The following is a 17688-nucleotide window of genomic DNA, read 5'->3' as shown; positions in this document are numbered from 1 at the left end:
CTCATATCTCCTTGTAATCTTTTTTCTTCTCCACCCAAATTCTTTGCTATCTTTTTTCTTCTCCACCCAAATTCTTTGCTATCTTTTCTTTGGCTTCATCCATAGCATTATAAAGAAAACTCACAGCAGACTCTTTTTCTCCATCAACTAGAATCAACACTTCAACAAAAGATTTTGTAGTCTTGATAGCATAAATCAAAATAGGGCAAAAGTTGTTATCCTTCATAATTATTTTTCGAACTTCTTTCCCATCAACTTTTCTTGCATAATTATTCTTTGTCCACTTTTCAGAAGTGAACATAGCTTCCAATGGTTGCCTCACCTGATAAATACTTTGCAACGTCAAATATGCAGTGGCGAATCTAATGGTTGTTGGCCTAATAAGCTCTCTATTACTGAATTGCCACATCAAGCTCAAAATCCAAGAATGATTATAAATGTAGTTGCTCACTTTCTTTGCATTGATCAAAGCATTTATGTGTTGTGGTAGCTCTCTAATTTTCTCTAGCATTATATCAAGGCAATGTGCAACACATAGAGTCCAGTATCAATGCTTTCTTTTCTCCATAACCATTAACCCCGCTACCCGGTAGTTGCTTGCATTATCCGTTATCACTTGAACCACAATTTCTTCTCCAACTTCATCAAGCAACCGAAACAACAATTTAGCCTCTTTGACATGCTTGGATGCATCAACACATTTCAAAAAAATTGTGCCACTAAGATTATTGACAAGGAAATTAATTAGACTCCTATGTCTAATATCTTGCCAACCATCAGACATGATTGAAACTCTAGTAAATGGCCATGTACTCTTAATGTCCTTAACAAATCTTTATGTTGTTTTCAATTCTTCCTTCAAAATCCATGTCCTAAGCCCGTATATGCTGGGAGGCTTAAGTCCCCGACCATATGCACAACCCGACCGAAGCATGTTAACAAACGAAGGACTCCTTGCCACATTAAAAGGTATTGCATCTTCATAAAAAAAAAAATCCTCAGTATCTAAATAGACTTGTTGGCGTAGTTCTTTTGCATTTTGAGGTGCAATAGTGGTTGGTTGGTCACCACTGTAACACCCCCTTAAAAGACATGCTATTTAAAAGCCTTAAACATGCAGATAACTGAACTAAACAACAAACACAGCGGAAGACTGAAAGATAGATAGACGTAATCTGGAACACGGGGTGTTATGCCACGTTCACTAAAAGGATGAACACACCGGCAACATTTGCAATGTTTACATCTAAACCCATTGTCTCAAAGTTCTACATCTAAGCTGGCACACAGGCCAAAAAACGAAAGGGAGAAGCTATACTAGCAAGCACTAGACCGCGCACTCGTCTAGACATCACCTGAAAGAACACAATAAAACATGGGACGACGCCCGGTCAGCGAATAATGCTGGTAACCCACCAATACATGTGAAATATCATACATAGATAAGATATAAGTTTGTAAAGCCATTTTCGAAACGGAATACATATATATAAGTACAAAACCAAGAGTAATAGTCAACACAAGACTCACGCTCTCAACAAGAACACGGGAACACATCCCAAGACCACAAAGGACAACAACAACTCAAAAGGATAAAGACAAGACCAACAACAACACATGCCTTTTGACTACACGCGTCACAAGAAGAGAACTCACAACAACGGCTACACAAGCCCTCGTGACATCACCCATCACGAGTTGATATGCCTTCCTTATGCCCGGTTCCAACCTTATGGCTACCCCCAACCTTATTTCTAGTTCCAACCTTTTACCTCCAGGACCCCTGTACACCAAGTCCAACCTTATTCCTCCGGGAACCGTCGTTCCCCCTCCAACAGTCCCTCCAACAAAACCACCAATTTCATAGTACACGAGGGTACCGATCACACATGGCAACACATGCCCTGGATAACACATGTTATCCCAGAAATAAACACGTTGAAAATTTGTAAAGCGCAGCACACAGTGATGTTGAAACTGACGTTGTAACACAAATGATCTGTAACGCAGTTCGGGCAAACAACTCTAATCTGCGAGGCACTTCTCAATTTGAGAACTTGCCTAAATCCACTAAAAGCTCAATATTTAAAGTACACTGTTTGGAACCTGAGATTACACAATAGAATGATCTTTCCTACCAAACTATTGAAACCTAAACACATGTACTACTTTCTAGGGGAATTTAGTATCCTATTCTCAAAGACTCTCGTACCTCACAATTAGATGTTGAATGCTTGAGGTCTACAATAAAGGACATCCCCTATTTATAGTAGCTATTCCTAACAGATTCGTGAATAACAAACTATTCCTAATCAAAATAGAACTAGAAAATCTTCAACAACAAATCCCCTTAGAACTAGTATTCTTCAATAACTATTCCTCTTAGTACTGATATTCCTTTATAGAACTGGAATTCTTTTTACACATAACTTTGACAAAATACTTTGAGTCAACATTCTCCCCCTTTGTCAAATTTTTGGCAAACACCTTGGTCTCTGTCTTTCTCCTCCTTAGTTGATGCCACAGTGGTGTTTGATTGATGGTAGATTAATGACAGGTTAGATCACTATCCCATGTGTAGCTTTTATCAGATGATCTTTTCCCCATCATAACACATTCATGTTTTTGGTTGTAGACTTTACAATTCTCTTTGGAAAATTCTACTTTGAGTTCATCATCACACAGTTGACTTATATTGATAAGGTTTGCTTTGAGTCCTTGTACCAAAAAGACGCTTGGTAATCTGGGCAGTCCATGGACATTCAAGGTACCACTTGCGATAATCTGTCCTTTTCCTCCATCTCCAAAAGTGACATGCCCTTCATTTTTGTACTGGATATTCTCAAGATAATGTGGATTTCCTGTCATATGTCTTGAACATCCGCTGTCAAAATACCAAACACTTTGTTCTTGGCTTGTTTCTGAGGTATACGCAACAGCTTGTGTTTGATCCTTTCTTACCCATACTTTCTTGCTGTTATTTTTGCTTTGTACTGTCCAATCTCTGTTGTTTTGTCTGTCATAGAGATCATTTTGTCTTTTGAAGCAGTATGCCTTTATGTGTCCCAATTTGTGGCAGTAATAACATCTGATTCTCCTTCGGTGTTGAAAGTGATGTTGTGACACCTCAGGATTTTTAGAAGAGTGGCTTTCACTGGACGTTGGATTTGGAGATCTAGGCCTTCCATCTAGTGCCTTGATTTCTTGTAGCAGTTTGGCCTCTCTGTTTTTAGATTCTAATAATTCATTTTGAGTTTCTTTGAGGCGCTTTTCTTCTCTATCTTTTTCACCTTTTAGAAACTGATTTTCTTGCATGAGCTCTAGATTCACTTTGATGATTTGTTCCCATTTAGCATACAATTGGGTATATGACTCTAGCAGTTCTTGCATATCATTTTCGTTTTCGTTGTCATTCTCATGATTTGCGGTGAATGCTACGAAATTAGTGTTGGTGTCTTCTTCACTATCTGAGTCATCGCTTAGTGTTGCCACATATGTTTTGTTCTTCCTTTTAAAATATGTTGGACATTCTGACTGGATGTGTCCAAACCCTTTGCACTCATAGCACTGAATTCCTTCAGGTTTTAGACTCTCCCTTCCTTTTGAAATAGATTGATTTTGTCCAGTTGGGAAGTTCCCTTGATTGATTGAAGCACTTTTGCTTCTAAATTTGTTGAATTTTTTGAGAACTCTGTTGAAATTCTTTGTTAGGAGAGCAATTGATTGTTCCATGGTTTCAGTATCAATTTCTGGACTCTCTTTCTGCTTTGATTGGAGCGCAATTCCTTTGTCATTATTTTTCCCTTTTTGCAATATCTCAAGCTCATATGTTTGAAGATTTCCCATTAGATCACTGAGTTTGTAGGTGTTTAGATCTTTGTTTTCTTGGATGGCTGTAACCTTTATCATAAATCTCTCAGGTAAGGAACGTAGGACCTTTTTGACGAGCCTAGGTTCAGGAATAGGTTCGCCTAGGTTAAACGCATCTCCAGCAATCCCTAAAACTCTTGCACTAAACTGTGAGATATCCTCATCTTCTTCCATTTTTAAATTCTCAAACTGTGTTTGTATCATTTGCAGCTTGGATTGCTTAACAGAAGTATTTCCTTCGTGATGATCACATAGTATATCCCATGCAATTTTAGCTATGCCAGTGGTAGCGATTAGTTTGAAAGTATCTTCACTTACCGCTCCATATATGGCATTCATTGCTTTTGAATTGTAATTATATTCTCTTCGCTCTTCTTCATTCCATTCTGCTTTAGGTTTTTGATTACCTTTATCATCAACTGGATTCTTCCATTCTTTCTCAACGGCTTCCCAAACTCCTTCTCCTTGTGCCAAAATATAGATTTTCATTCTAGCTTTCCAGTAGGAGAAATTTGTACCAAAGAGAGCAGGGGGCCTGGTGCTTGACAGTCCTTCTCTGGGAAACTCCATTAGGATCCTGCTAATAATTTAAGCAGTTTGGCTCTGATACCAATTGAAAATTTGTAAAGCGCAGCACACAGTGATGTTGAAACTGACGTTGTAACACAAATGATCTGTAACGCAGTTCAGGCAAACAACCCTAATCTGCGAGGCACTTCTCAATTTGAGAACTTGCCTAAATCCACTAAAAGCTCAATATTTAAAGTACACTGTTTGGAACCTGAGATTACACAATAGAATGATCTTTCCTACCAAACTATTGAAACCTAAACACATGTACTACTTTCTAGGGGAATTTAGTATCCTATTCTCAAAGACTCTCGTACCTCACAATTAGATGTTGAATGCTTGAGGTCTACAATAAAGGACATCCCCTATTTATAGTAGCTATTCCTAACAGATTCGTGAATAACAAACTATTCCTAATCAAAATAGAACTAGAAAATCTTCAACAACAAATCCCCTTAGAACTAGTATTCTTCAATAACTATTCCTCTTAGTACTGATATTCCTTTATAGAACTGGAATTCTTTTTGCACATAACTTTGACAAAATACTTTGAGTCAACACACGTGAACCTTACACAAAGGCCACAAACTCCATAATCGCGTCACGGCCACCACGAGGACCACTAAAATACCTTGGTGACTAGTGTCTCATACCACTAATCGTGCAATCCAGGTAAAGCCACACACAAATCACACCACAACAGGAATCAATCAACGGATCACAACGAAGATATGAAACCACACTCAATCAAGGAGTGGATCACAGTCCAACAACAACAACGATGAATAACACAACTTATCATCAACCAATCGGAAGGTACAAACAACACACACACTAGCATTTAAACACCGAACTAGCATGCTCATCAAACGGGTAAACCAAAGGTAGTTCCGAAGAACACACAAGACTCATCACGGTTCAACGAAACACAATGTTGAACACTTAGCACGATTCAAGACACCAAAACCTACATGGATTCCTACCACATAGTTCTAGACATACGAAACATCAAGAAGACACTCAAATAGTTCCACAAAAGAACATCGGGAAGTCAAAAGACCAAATACCGAGTCAAAAGAATCACGGGGAACAAATCCCCGCCATCATCAAAACATGTACCCGTAGGTAGGCCCACGGGTAGGCCCCTACCCGTGGTTCCACCCGCGGGTACAGGCCTCCATTTCCTTTGTACCCCGCGGGTGGGCGGCGGGTTGGACCCCTACCCGCTGTTCCCCCCGCGGGTACACGTCTGTACCCAATGTTGAAAAAATCGCTAGGCGCCCTCTAGGCGCCTGGGGACTGCCTAAGGCGCCTAGAGCGCCTAGGCGGGCGCCTAGAATGCCTAGGCGGGCGCCTAGAGCGCCTAGCCGGGCGCCTAGGCCGCCTAGGAGGTCAGGCGCCTAGCGCCGATTAATCGGCACCTAGGCGCGATTTTTGCAACAGTGCCTGTACCAAAACAATCCCTTCGGGGATTTTCATCTCCAAACTCAAATTCAAGTCCAAAACATGCCAAATCTCACCAAATACAACAAAGTGACTTGAATCAAAGGAATAGCCAAGCAATGGCATACAAGAACCCTAAACACAAGCTCTAGATATGCATTTTCACAAGACAATGCATAGACACTCACATTTCATAGCAAAATCACGTGTAGAATCCAATAAATCACATATAGGTAGGCAAAATAGATTTTGTAGAGCATGGGTTACCTCTTGTAGACTAAAGGCTTCACTTTACACCTCAACAAGCTCCTCTCAAGGCTCACTTTCCAAACCCACTTCAAGAACATACCAAAAGATGATAATGATCCTATCTTTAAGAAAAGACACCTAAGATAAAACTAAAAACACAAGATGAACTTAGATCTTACCCTCCTAGATGTCCAAATATATGAAAGGTTGAATCTTGGAAGCAACTCTTGAAGTTTTGGCAAGGCTCCAACTTGGCTTGGAAGAAAAGCTATCTACCTTTTTAGAGAGAAGGTGCAGCTAGATTTTTAGAAAGTGTAAGGAAAGAATGAAGGTGGTCTACTAGGTTAGGTTACAATACTAACACCAAGTGAAAGGTCAAGAATACCCTTACTAACATAAAGAAATATAAGGGAACAAGGGAACTCTCTATAAAGCTTAAGGTACAACTTTGACTTTGGGGTTAACTAGTCAATTACTAGTCCCCGACTATTGAATTTTCAGGATTTTTAGGAATTAAACCATCAATTGAAATAGGATTAATTACTTAATTAATCCCTAAGTTGAATTTGGATTTCGGGGTGTCAAAGCCACTAGCATTTCCTTTTGCATATATCTATCCATAGACCCCTAAATACCTCTATTAGAAATAGAACCATCGGAAGCCACATTGTCTCCATCCTCGCCTTCCTTCCCACTTCCAAAGAGTGAGCAAACTTCCACACATTGCTCAAAACTACATATGTGCTAAATTCTTTTTTGGCGGTAACTTTGTTTAAATAATCAAGAAATTCTTGCTTAACTACTTCCGGTACATTAGCACATGATTTAACATTGTTTCTTGTCATGACAAGATGATGTTTCATCCTTGACACTTCCCATTTAATTTGATAACTTTCTCACAATAATTATATGTGACATATTTATATGGCTTCTTTTCTTGACCTTCATGGACTAATTCAATACAATGGTTCCAAGCCGGATCTTTTTTATTTTTCGCACCCGTAATCGCCCCAAGATTTCATGAACCACTATCCGCACTACTATTCTTTGAATGATTCACCATTCTTATAAACAATCAACCTACAAATACTTAATAATATTCAAACAAATTAATATTAAAAAAATTCCATACTGCCACAGACACTCACTACCTACTGCCAAGTGGCAGTGTGGGCAATGTGGCACACTATATATATATATATATATATATATATATATATATATATATATATATATATATATATACATATATACACACACACACACGCACATATACACTCTGTAACAGCAGGCTAACAACATACATACAAAAAGAATTACAAAATGAACAAAAGAAGTAAGAAAACAAGGCCTTACCTGAGGTCGTCGGAGGGTGGAGGTTGTCGGAGAGTGGAAATCGCGTCGCAACTTGCAAGCTTCTCGCGCAGCTCACAGCAGGAGGATCACTGGGTTCACTTCTTATTTTCAGACTTCTTCTAATATTTTTAATCAAATTAGGGTTGGGTATATTTCCTATTGGAGTTGGGTCTTTTTTATTGGCCTTTAAAAAATAATTTGGGCTCTAAAAAAATGTTTGGGCTAACCTATTCACCTCAGACGGTTGAGGCGTGTACGCCTCTAATCTTGCGTAAGAGGCGTACGCCTCATTGCTATATGCATGCGCCTCACACTTAGTCACGTCTCAGAAGCGCCTTTTTAAACCTTGATTCCATTTACCAACAATATCTTTTTACAATAATATCTCTCTCAAATGAAATTGTTGAATTGTTGTGACAATTCATTCACTTCTTCCCTTAACTCATTAATTGGATCATTCATAGTAATTCAATCACCTCTGTCTAATGTGAATTCAAGGTCGTTCCAACAAAAAATGGGGTCCTGTGCAATATCTTAAATTGGCCCCCTGTTTTTTTAAAAAATAATTTGTATATATAAATAATAGTTGTTCAAAAAGTTGTGTCGAAAATTCAAAATATAAATATTGTATAAAAATAAATCTAAAATTTCATTTAAAAAGTGACATGCGTCGTGCACATTTAGATGCAAAATCACCCACCAAACTTCTCACTTGTTCCACGAAATGCCAAGTTATATTTGAAAGATACTTCACAGCTGCAATTATCCTAAATAGTACTTTCCTCCCATATGTTTTTTCTTTCAAAAGTTGTTCTTGAGCCACTTTATCAATTGTCTCATGTTTTTGTAATCTAAGACGTAACTTCATCCAAGTTGTCATATTAGTCATGATCTACACTCGTTTCATGCTCTTTAAATCTAACACCAAGATGTGTCCAGTCCCTAAAACCTTCATTGACCAAAACACCTTTTCCTAGAGAATTTATCTTTAGGGCCTCTATTTATTGATAAATCTCTTTTAGGACCATCTTTCACATGAATATCTATTAATTTAGTATCAAGGACATCTCAATTTCTTGGATCATATATGTCAAATAAAAACAAATGATTTAGATTATCATTGTGACCAACATCATCTAAACAACTATCAACATTTTTATTATTCATTGTCACAGTGATACATATCATCATTGTGTACACTATTATTTAAATTTTTTCCAATCTCACAATCATCTTGATCTTCTATATGAAGATTAGTATCTAACGATTTTTCCTTGGCATCATCTTTTTGCACATCTATTTGAGTTTCTTTTGTAATGAATTTTTCAAGAGTTCCCTTTTGAGATTGAGTTAGTTGCTCAATTCTTCTTTTCTTTTTACGCTTCTCAAACCCAAATGAATATTTTCTAGACGACATAATTATAAAATCCTAAAATGAAATTACTGTGTGTATTAAATGAAATAAATGATCCACACAACTATTGAACTCTGGTTGCTTCTATCTATTGATTGATCCATGGTCGGAAAAACTCTGAGAATACACTCGATAAAACAAATATGGGAGAGACTGAGAAGAAAAACAAAGATTAGATAAGTTGATGAGAAGATCGCAATGAAGATGAGAAAAGCTACTACATATACCTTATTGGAATTTGTCGTGTTCGGCGTAGTCCTTCTGTAATCATTTCGTGGGGTAATGTTATTGGGCCCAGTTATATTCTTATACCATGGACCAATGTCCATCTTACATTGTGAAAAATTGTGTAATTAATATATTATGTGTCTTCAGTTAATAAATTGTGCCTCTTGTAAATAAATTAAAGACACATAATTTGTTAATTACAAGCAAATATTATGTGTCTATAATTATCGTATTATGTTCATTCAATTTATTTACAAGCACATAATATGTTAACTGTAAACACATAATAAATTAATTACAACAAATAATCTGAATGCCGATAGTGCAAAGTAGATCATGGTCCATGGTATAATTTGCCAATTAGATCTATCTTGCCTCCTTTCTGATTACATCCCCTCCGATAAAGATGAGCCAAGAGTTGGTGATATTTTTGGACGACCGGGGACCATAACCCCACAATAACATATGATTTTTAATATATAATTAAAGAAATTATTTTATAACATTCTTCTTCATATATTACTATTTGAATAAATATTGCAAGTTAAAATTTAGTGAATGTATTGGATTTAAAGTTGATCAGAAATAAATCTGCGAACGGGAATAAGTCTGCCGGCATTCGACTCTCTCGTTCCCTCAGACAGAAGGTATGCACATGACCCATCATGCCACAGAATGTGCAATATTTGTGTAGCCGTTCATACCGAAAGGTCACCCAACTTATCGACTTGTCTCTTTTAACCAACTTCATACGTCGTCGCAGCGGCTTATCAACCGCAATAGCTACCTGTATTCTATAGAAGGTTAACCACGGGGCTCCCGCAAACCTCTCATCATGCTTCACAAACGAACCCAGAAAGTTACCAGCCTGCTCTAGCACTGTATTAGTCGTGTACCCCAATGGTAACTCATGCAATTGGACCCACATATCAACCGTGTTCAATACCACCTCCCTCGGTACAGCGCCCTCCACCACCTCCCGGCGCACCAGTGTGTTATTCTCAAAAGCCTAAGGCCCCCCATCTAGAACGTATTCCACGTCCGTTTTGTGGTAAAAGACAAACAGAAATAGCTCTGGTTGCACCTCTGTTACCTGTACTCCTCTCGCAGGTTGCCACACGGAATCCATGACTTGTCTCATGAACTCCAGTTTAACCTGCTTGGTCATGAGAAACCTGCCCACCACCGCCCAGGTCTCCTCCCCACCATCATTCAGCTCGCCGACGCCCTCCCCTTCCGGCGCAAACTCCACGCCCTCATCATCCAGGGTAAAATCTGCCCATCTCTCTGTCAAACCCTCCACAACCTCCGTCATTGTCATTGTTGTCATGTTGCTCACAAACCAGAGGGAAGCACGCTGTCGTGGTAAGAAAAATCGGTGGAAACCACTGTAGAAACTATCGGAAACACCGGAAACCCTAGCTGAAACCTAGAGAAGGAGGCAGAACCCTAGTCGTGCTAGGGAAAGATTATTGAGGATAGTTTGCGTGTTGGAGGAAACCGGGGAGCGCCGAGGGCGGTAGGAGAGAGTTGGTTTGTGCCAGTTGGGGAGGATAGCTTGAGTGGTGGTCGGCCGGGTGTAGCGTCGGAAGGTCCGGAAAAGAGAGGAGGGCGGGGTGGCAGTCCAGTTAGCATGGTGGAGTCGGGGGAGGAGGCTGTGGTGGCTAATTCGAAGCGTCGCCGGCAGGCCTCGGGGAAAGGATTGGGACTGGACTTGGGAGATGTGCCTATGACTGATATGTCAAAAAACTTGTGTATGGCGGGAACTGGTTCTTAGTCCCGCCCGTCATCATGAGTACATTAAGCTGGAATTATCGTGGCTTGGGCAATCCACGAACAGTTCGAGAGGTTGTAGGCCTTGTGTCTAGTAAGAAGCCAAATTTTGTATTTTTAATGGAAACAAAGGTGGGGTGGGAGCATGAAGAGAGGCTCCGCGTAAGGATTGGGTATGAAGGTTTGTTCTATGTTGATAATGCCGGTTTGAGTGGGGAATTGGCTTTGTTTTGGAGGAAAAATAATGTAGCTAGTCTCCTCAGTTTTTCCAAGAACCATGTCGACGTAGAGGCGAGAATGAAGACTGATAAGGTGTGGCATATGACGTGTTTCTATGGCTTTCCAGAACGGAGTCGTAGAAGGGACTCGTGGGAGTTACTCGGGACATTGAGTGGTAAGTCCCCGCTTCCTTGGGTTATAATTGGAGATTTCAATGATCTCCTCTTTCAGCATGAGAAAAGAGGGAATAATTCACACCCAGTGAGTCTCCTTCGCGGGTTTGGGGAAGTGGTCGATAGTTGTGGTTTGGTGCATTTGCCCATGAGTGGATATTAGTATACATGGGAGAAAGATAGTGGTACAGATCACTGGGTGGAAGAGAGGCTTGATAAGGTATTGGCATCGGTAGACTGGTGTGGTGTGAATGAGGGTGCCGGGGTGGAGAACATTCTTACTCGAACATCGGATCACTCGACTCTCTTGCTCAATGCTAATGCAAAGAATATGCAGAGGGGTAGGGTCCCGAAAAGCTTCAGGTTCGAGATGGAGTGGCTCCTAAATGAAGGGTGTAGGGATGTGGTTGAGACTGCCTGGCACGAAGGGAGGACTAAGGGGTTGCTGAATTGTCAGCAACAATGAGGGGACAGGTTGATGCGGTAGGGTGGTGAGCATTTTCATAAGTTTGGTGACCGCATTCAACGGCTACGAAAGGAGCAAGGTTTGATCAGGGATAGAAGGGATCCGGCTGCCTTGGCCGAGTTCCAACGATTGAATGATCAGATCTCTCAGCTGGAGGCCTAAGAGGATGTATTTTGGAGATAACGAGCGAAGCAGCACTGGCTCCGTGGAGTAGATGCAAACACGAAATTCTACCACAGGTATGCCTCTGCTCGTAAGAAGAAGAATTTTGTTGCTAAACTTAAGAATGATGATGGGGTGTGGGTTGAGGGGGAAGTTATGAATGCTGTTATCTTGAAATACTTTAGTACGATTTTTGCCACTGGTAATTCTGTGTGTGAGGATCTTTATTTGATGATTTTGCCCCTCGAGTATCGCATGATCAAAATGTTGCTTTGTTGCGTCCCTATGATTTTGATGAGGTTAAGTCTACGGTCTTTTCCATGTTTCTTGATAAGGCACCTGGCCTGGATGGAATGAATCCAGGCTTTTACCAGCATTTTTGGGGTGTGGTGGGGGAGGATGTGTCTGTTTTTTTTTTTTTTTTTTTATCAATTGTCTGAATTCGGACGAGTTTCCCGTTGGTTTGAATGATACCAATATTATCTTAATCCCGAAGAAAAATGAGCCTGAGACCGTGGCAGATATGAGGCATATTGCCCTAGGGAATGTTCTGTATAGGGTCATGGCCAAGATGATTGCTAATAGGATGAAACCGCTTATGGGGGACTTAATCTCGGAATCCCAGAGTGCGTTTATTCCTGGCAGGCTAATTACAGATAATATTTTAATTGTAGCAGAGGTGGGGCACTTCTTGAACAGGAAGCAGTGTGGTTTGATAGGTTTGGGGGCTCTTAAGTTGGATATGGCAAAAGCCTATGACAGAATGAAATGGCCATTCCTGAAAAGAATGCTTGAGGTACTGGGGTTTGATAGGCGGTGGATTGAGCTGATTATGACATGTGTAACTACGGCCTCTTACAATGTGATGGTGAATAGCGTCAGTGGTGGGCGGATAGAACCCACCAGGGGACTCAGACAAGGGGATCCTCTTTCCCCCTATTTGTTTATTATTTGTGCTGAGGCTCTATCCATGTTATTGTAGAAATCTCAGATGGCTGGATCTATTCATGGTTGTAGAGTGGCGATGGGGGCCCCTCCTATCTCACATCTTTTCTTTGCAGATGACAACCTATTATTCTTTAAAGCGAATGCCCAGGAGGTAGGGGTGAGCAAAATGTCGGTTAACCGACCGAAAACCGCTAACCGCTAACCGAACCGCCCGAAAAAAGCGGTTATCGGTCGGTTACGGTTATTACATTTAAAATTTTTTCGGTTTTTCGGGTTTTCGGTTATCTAACGGTTATTCGATGTCGGTTATCGGTCGGTGACCGATAACCGATATATAATATTTATAGCCCATAATCCATTGTTATTCACTTATTTGTTAAGCTCAGCCCAAAGCCCACAACCGAATAGCCCAAGAAAACCCTAAGGTGAGAAAACCCCACTCCCACACTCAGACACTCAGACATCAGACATGAGACATCTCACATCACTCTCCGCCTCTCGCTCTCCGCTCTCCACAGTCGGCTCTCGTCTCTTCACTTTCGTAGTTTCGTCTTCCACAAACCAGTGAACCACAGTCCACAGATCAGAGAGGCGTTCCACTCCATCCATTCCACGGTTCCAGACTTCCAGTGTTCCACTCCGACTTCTTTACACAATTACACGTTCCACTCCGAGTCTCCGACGCTACACCGACGCTAGTCCGTCACACTTACACAACTCCGACGCTACACCGCCAGACGTGAGACGCCAGTCCGTCACACTCCGCCACCGGCCACACTACTCTAAAAAAAAGGTAATTTTTTTAATTTTTGTTTTTAAGTTTTTTTTACTGTTAATTAAATCTAGGGTTGGGGTGAGTACTGATTTGTATTTTAAAGTTTTGGGGTGAGTACTTGCTTGTGATGTACATACTTTAGGTTTTTTTTACTGTTAATTAAATCTAGGGTTGGGGTGAGTACTGATTTGTATTTTAAAGTTTTTTTTACTGTTAATTAAACTTCATACTTTAATTAAGTGTTTAAGTGTTTAAACTGCATACTTTAAATTTTTTGTTTAAACATGTACTTAAATTTTAAACATGTACTTAAATTTTTGTTTAAACATGTACTGTTAACATGTATTAAGTGTTTAAACTGCATACTTTAAAATTTTTTTTACATAAACTGCATACTGTTAAATTTTGTTACATAATTGAAAGTATGTTAAATGTTAACAGTGTGTACTGTTATTCTGTTAAGTGTTAAGTACTTAAATGTGTTAAATGTTGAATGTTAACATAACTTAGTAATTTACAGTGTGTTAATTGTTAAATGTTAACATGTAAAATTTATTAATTGTAGATGTCAACACAATCAATTGAGATGCATGAACAGCATGATTCTGAAGATGAAGCAATTGAAATGGAAGGGGTTAGCCTTGATGCAAATGCAAGTACTAAAACAGCCGGTGCATCTAAGTCAAAGAAACGAAAAATTAGCCGGGCAAAATCTGAGGTATGGGAGCATTTTACCAAATTTGATAATGAAGCACATCAAAAAAAAGCTAGGTGTAATTATTGTGCAAAAGAACTTTTTGCTGACCCCAAATTGAATGGCACAAGCTCATTAAAAGCTCACATTAGAAGCTGCCCAAAATGTCCCCATAATAATATCGACCCTACTCAAACTGAACTAATTGTCCCATCATCAGAAGGGGAGTCTTTAAGTTATGGGAAGTTTGATGCAACGGCAATTAGAAGGTCTGTGGCTGAAATGATCATAATTGATGAATTGCCTTTTAGGTTTGTGGAAGCAAAAGGGTTTAAAAAATGCATGTTTACTGCTTGTCCTAGGTTTCGTATGCCATCTAGATGGACTGTTGCTAGAGATTGTTACAAAATTTATTTGGAAGAAAAGAACAATATGTCCAACTTTTTGAAATCTTCTTGTGATAGAGTTTCTCTTACGACTGATAGTTGGACATCATTGCAAAGAGTGAATTACATGTGTCTTACAATGCATTATATTGATAAGAATTGGAAATTGCACAAAAGAATAATAAATTTTTGCCCAATTTCTAGTCATAAGGGGGAAGATATTGGGAAGGCAATTGAGAAATGCTTGCGTGATTGGGGACTTGATAATGTTTTCACTATCACTGTAGACAATGCTAGTTCAAATGATGTTGCTACGGGGTATTTGAGGAAGAAGTTCAATAATTTGGGTAGTTCTATTTTAGGTGGGAAATTTCTTCACATGAGATGTGTTGCCCACATTGTTAATTTGGCTGTCAATGATGCTTTGAAAGAAAGTAATCAATCAATTTGTCGTGTTAGAGGGGCAGTGAGATATGTGAGACAATCACCATCTAGATTAGAAAAGTTTAAAGAATGTATTAAATTGGAGAAAATTCAATCCAAGGCTTTGTTATGCTTAGATGTATGCACTAGGTGGAATTCTACTTACCTTATGTTGGATTCGGCACAAAAATTTGAGAGGGCCTTTGAGAGATTTGAGGAGTTTGATCCACATTATAGTCAAGACCTCCGAAATAATGAAGGAATTCCGGACCATGATGATTGGGAAAATGTTAGGAGGTTGTGCATGTTTTTGGGACACTTCTATGATCTTACTGTGAAAGTTTCTGGCTCATTGTATGTTACTTCAAATGCGTATTTTCCTGAAATTTGTGAAGTGTATTCTATTTTGCGTGATTGGATAAAGAGTAAGGATCCAAAATTTAGTTCAATGGCACAAAGAATGAAGGATAAATTTGACAAGTATTGGGGAAATGTGGACAAAATGAATATGTTGTTGTATGTTGCAACTGTGCTTGACCCTAGGAGAAAGTATGTCTATGCTGATTTTTGTTTCAAAAGGATGTATGAAGATGATGAAGCCTCTAAATTGTCTAAAAATCTTAGAGAAGTTATGACAGATTTGTTTAATGAATACAAGAGGTTGCATGAATCTTCTTCATCTTCACTAAATGAGACTTTTCAATCAAGTGAGCTTGTTAGTGCGAACATGCCTTCTATACCTCAACCTCCAAAGAAAGGGAAACCAAAAGCTGTTAATAAGGAATTCTTAAAGTATTTGGAACAAATTGGTTGTGCTAATCAGATCACAGAGTTGGATAAGTACATTGCTGAACAACTTGAGAATGGAGGTGAGGATGATGAGTTTGATATACTTAATTGGTGGAAAACAAATGCTCATAGACTTCCAATCCTTTCAAGCTTGGCTCGTGATGTAATGGCTATACCTATTTCCACTGTTGCATCTGAATCAGCGTTCAGCACGGGTGGTCGAGTTCTTGATAGTTATAGGAGTTCTTTAACTCCTAGAGTTGTACAAGCTCTCATTTGTGCTCAAGATTGGCTAAGGAATGAAGCTGAATACTCAATTGATGGTGAAATTGAGTATGAAACTGGAGAGATTGATAAAGTTGACTTGGGTACATTCTAAATTCTTTCTTTACTTTTTATTTTTTGTGTTCAAATATTCAAGTTATAAACTTATAATTTCTTATTCATCTTTATCTAATTATTTTAAATTATTTGATGTGATTTTAGAATTTTCAAAGATTAGTTTGGAGCCCGTGATTGATCAATAGAAGGTGGAAGAGTTCTACACTTCTACTTATTAAGGACTTAAGGTATCATGCTCACTTGATAGTTGATATTAATAATACTAATTGTTTTATTATATGAATTGTAATAATACTAATAGTTTTATTATATTTCATTTGATAGGGTTGAATGAATTGAAGATTTGAAGGAATTGAAGTTGCACTTTGGCAGAATGTTCTATGAAACTATCTATGTTTAATATCTTTATATATTACTAGTTGTGGACTATTGGACTGTTGGTGACTTGGTGTTGGATTATTTCAATATGTTGTTTGAGACTTTGGTTTAAAACTTTGGATTTATATTAGTTTGGGACTATTTCTGTTGGATTTATATTGTTTGTAACTTTGGCCTTTGAGCATTGCCTCGGGCAGACAGCAGACTAGCAGTATGAATATGTTGATTTTTAATTTTCAGTTTTGGAATTTGATTTTTTCTTGTCTTGTTCGGTTTTTTGGTAACCGACCGAAACCGACCGAAAACCGACGGTCGGTTATCGGTCGGTCATAAGGCCACCTTCGGTCGGTTTCGGTCGGTTACGAAGGTCAAAAAGCACTGTCGGTATTTCGGTTTTTCGGTCGGTTATGTAACCGACCGACCATTTGCTCACCCCTACCAGGAGGCCGGTGTGGTGAAACAATGTTTAACGAGGTATGAGAAGCTATATCGTCAATTGGTCAATTATCACAAGTCAAATATTTGCTTTAGCCCTGGAGTGCGTAAGGGAGGAAGTGGCGTGATGCTTGGGGGTGGAACAGGCCCCAAACTTTGGAAAATATCTGGGTCTGCCTTCGTTTGTGGGAAGGAATAAAAAGGTTGTTTTCTCTTATGTGGAAGACAAAATTAGACAGAGAATTAATTCTTGGAATAAAAAGTTGCTCTCTCAGGCTGGTAAGGAAGTACTTTTGAAAAGTGTGACTTAATCTATGCCTACATTTTCAATGAGTGTTTTTATTCTCCCTAAGTCAGTTTGCTTGTCTATTCAGATAACAATGAACAGACATTGGTGGGGTAAAGTCACTGATAGGGGAATCCACTGGAAAGCATGGGACAAGTTGTGTATCCCTAAGAAGTTTAGGGAATTGGGCTTCAAAGATCTACGAGCTTTTAACCTAGCTATGTCGGGGAAACAAGCCTGGTGGTTTCTCACTGATCCTGGATCCCTAGCAACAAGGATATAAAAGGCTCGGTACTATCATAAAACCTC

At 39.2% G+C, this 17688-nt stretch overlaps 1 protein-coding gene and 1 long non-coding RNA gene across 2 annotated transcripts; both read left to right on the top strand.

The window, feature by feature from the left end:
* The first annotated feature begins 507 nt into the window (after positions 1–507).
* LOC109174512 lies at positions 508–6759 on the top strand. Its single transcript, XR_002053081.1, has 3 exons — positions 508–1072; positions 2527–2528; positions 6727–6759. It is a non-coding gene; the product is annotated as an uncharacterized LOC109174512 (long non-coding RNA).
* An 8346-nt stretch (positions 6760–15105) lies between these two features.
* On the top strand, positions 15106–16169 carry LOC109174465 (zinc finger BED domain-containing protein RICESLEEPER 2-like). Its single transcript, XM_019323702.1, has 2 exons — positions 15106–16049; positions 16142–16169. The coding sequence occupies exons 1-2, from the start codon at positions 15106–15108 to the stop codon at positions 16167–16169; spliced, it is 972 nt and encodes a 323-aa protein (XP_019179247.1).
* Positions 16170–17688: the final 1519 nt, after the last annotated feature.

The sequence above is a fragment of the Ipomoea nil genome, unplaced genomic scaffold (assembly GCF_001879475.1).
Source record: "Ipomoea nil cultivar Tokyo-kokei standard unplaced genomic scaffold, Asagao_1.1 scaffold0642, whole genome shotgun sequence".
Lineage (NCBI taxonomy): Eukaryota > Viridiplantae > Streptophyta > Magnoliopsida > Solanales > Convolvulaceae > Ipomoea > Ipomoea nil.
Note: the sequence above shows the minus strand (reverse complement) of the source record. Positions and strands in the feature narration are given on the sequence as shown.

Bases quoted from the DNA above. Each gene is read 5' to 3' on its own strand.
- LOC109174465 (XM_019323702.1), top strand. From the start codon at position 15,106: ATGAGATGTGTTGCCCACATTGTTAATTTGGCTGTCAATGATGCTTTG. The intron at 16,050-16,141 runs GTGGAAAACAAA...CATCTGAATCAG, and splicing joins GAGTTTGATATACTTAATTG to CGTTCAGCACGGGTGGTCGA.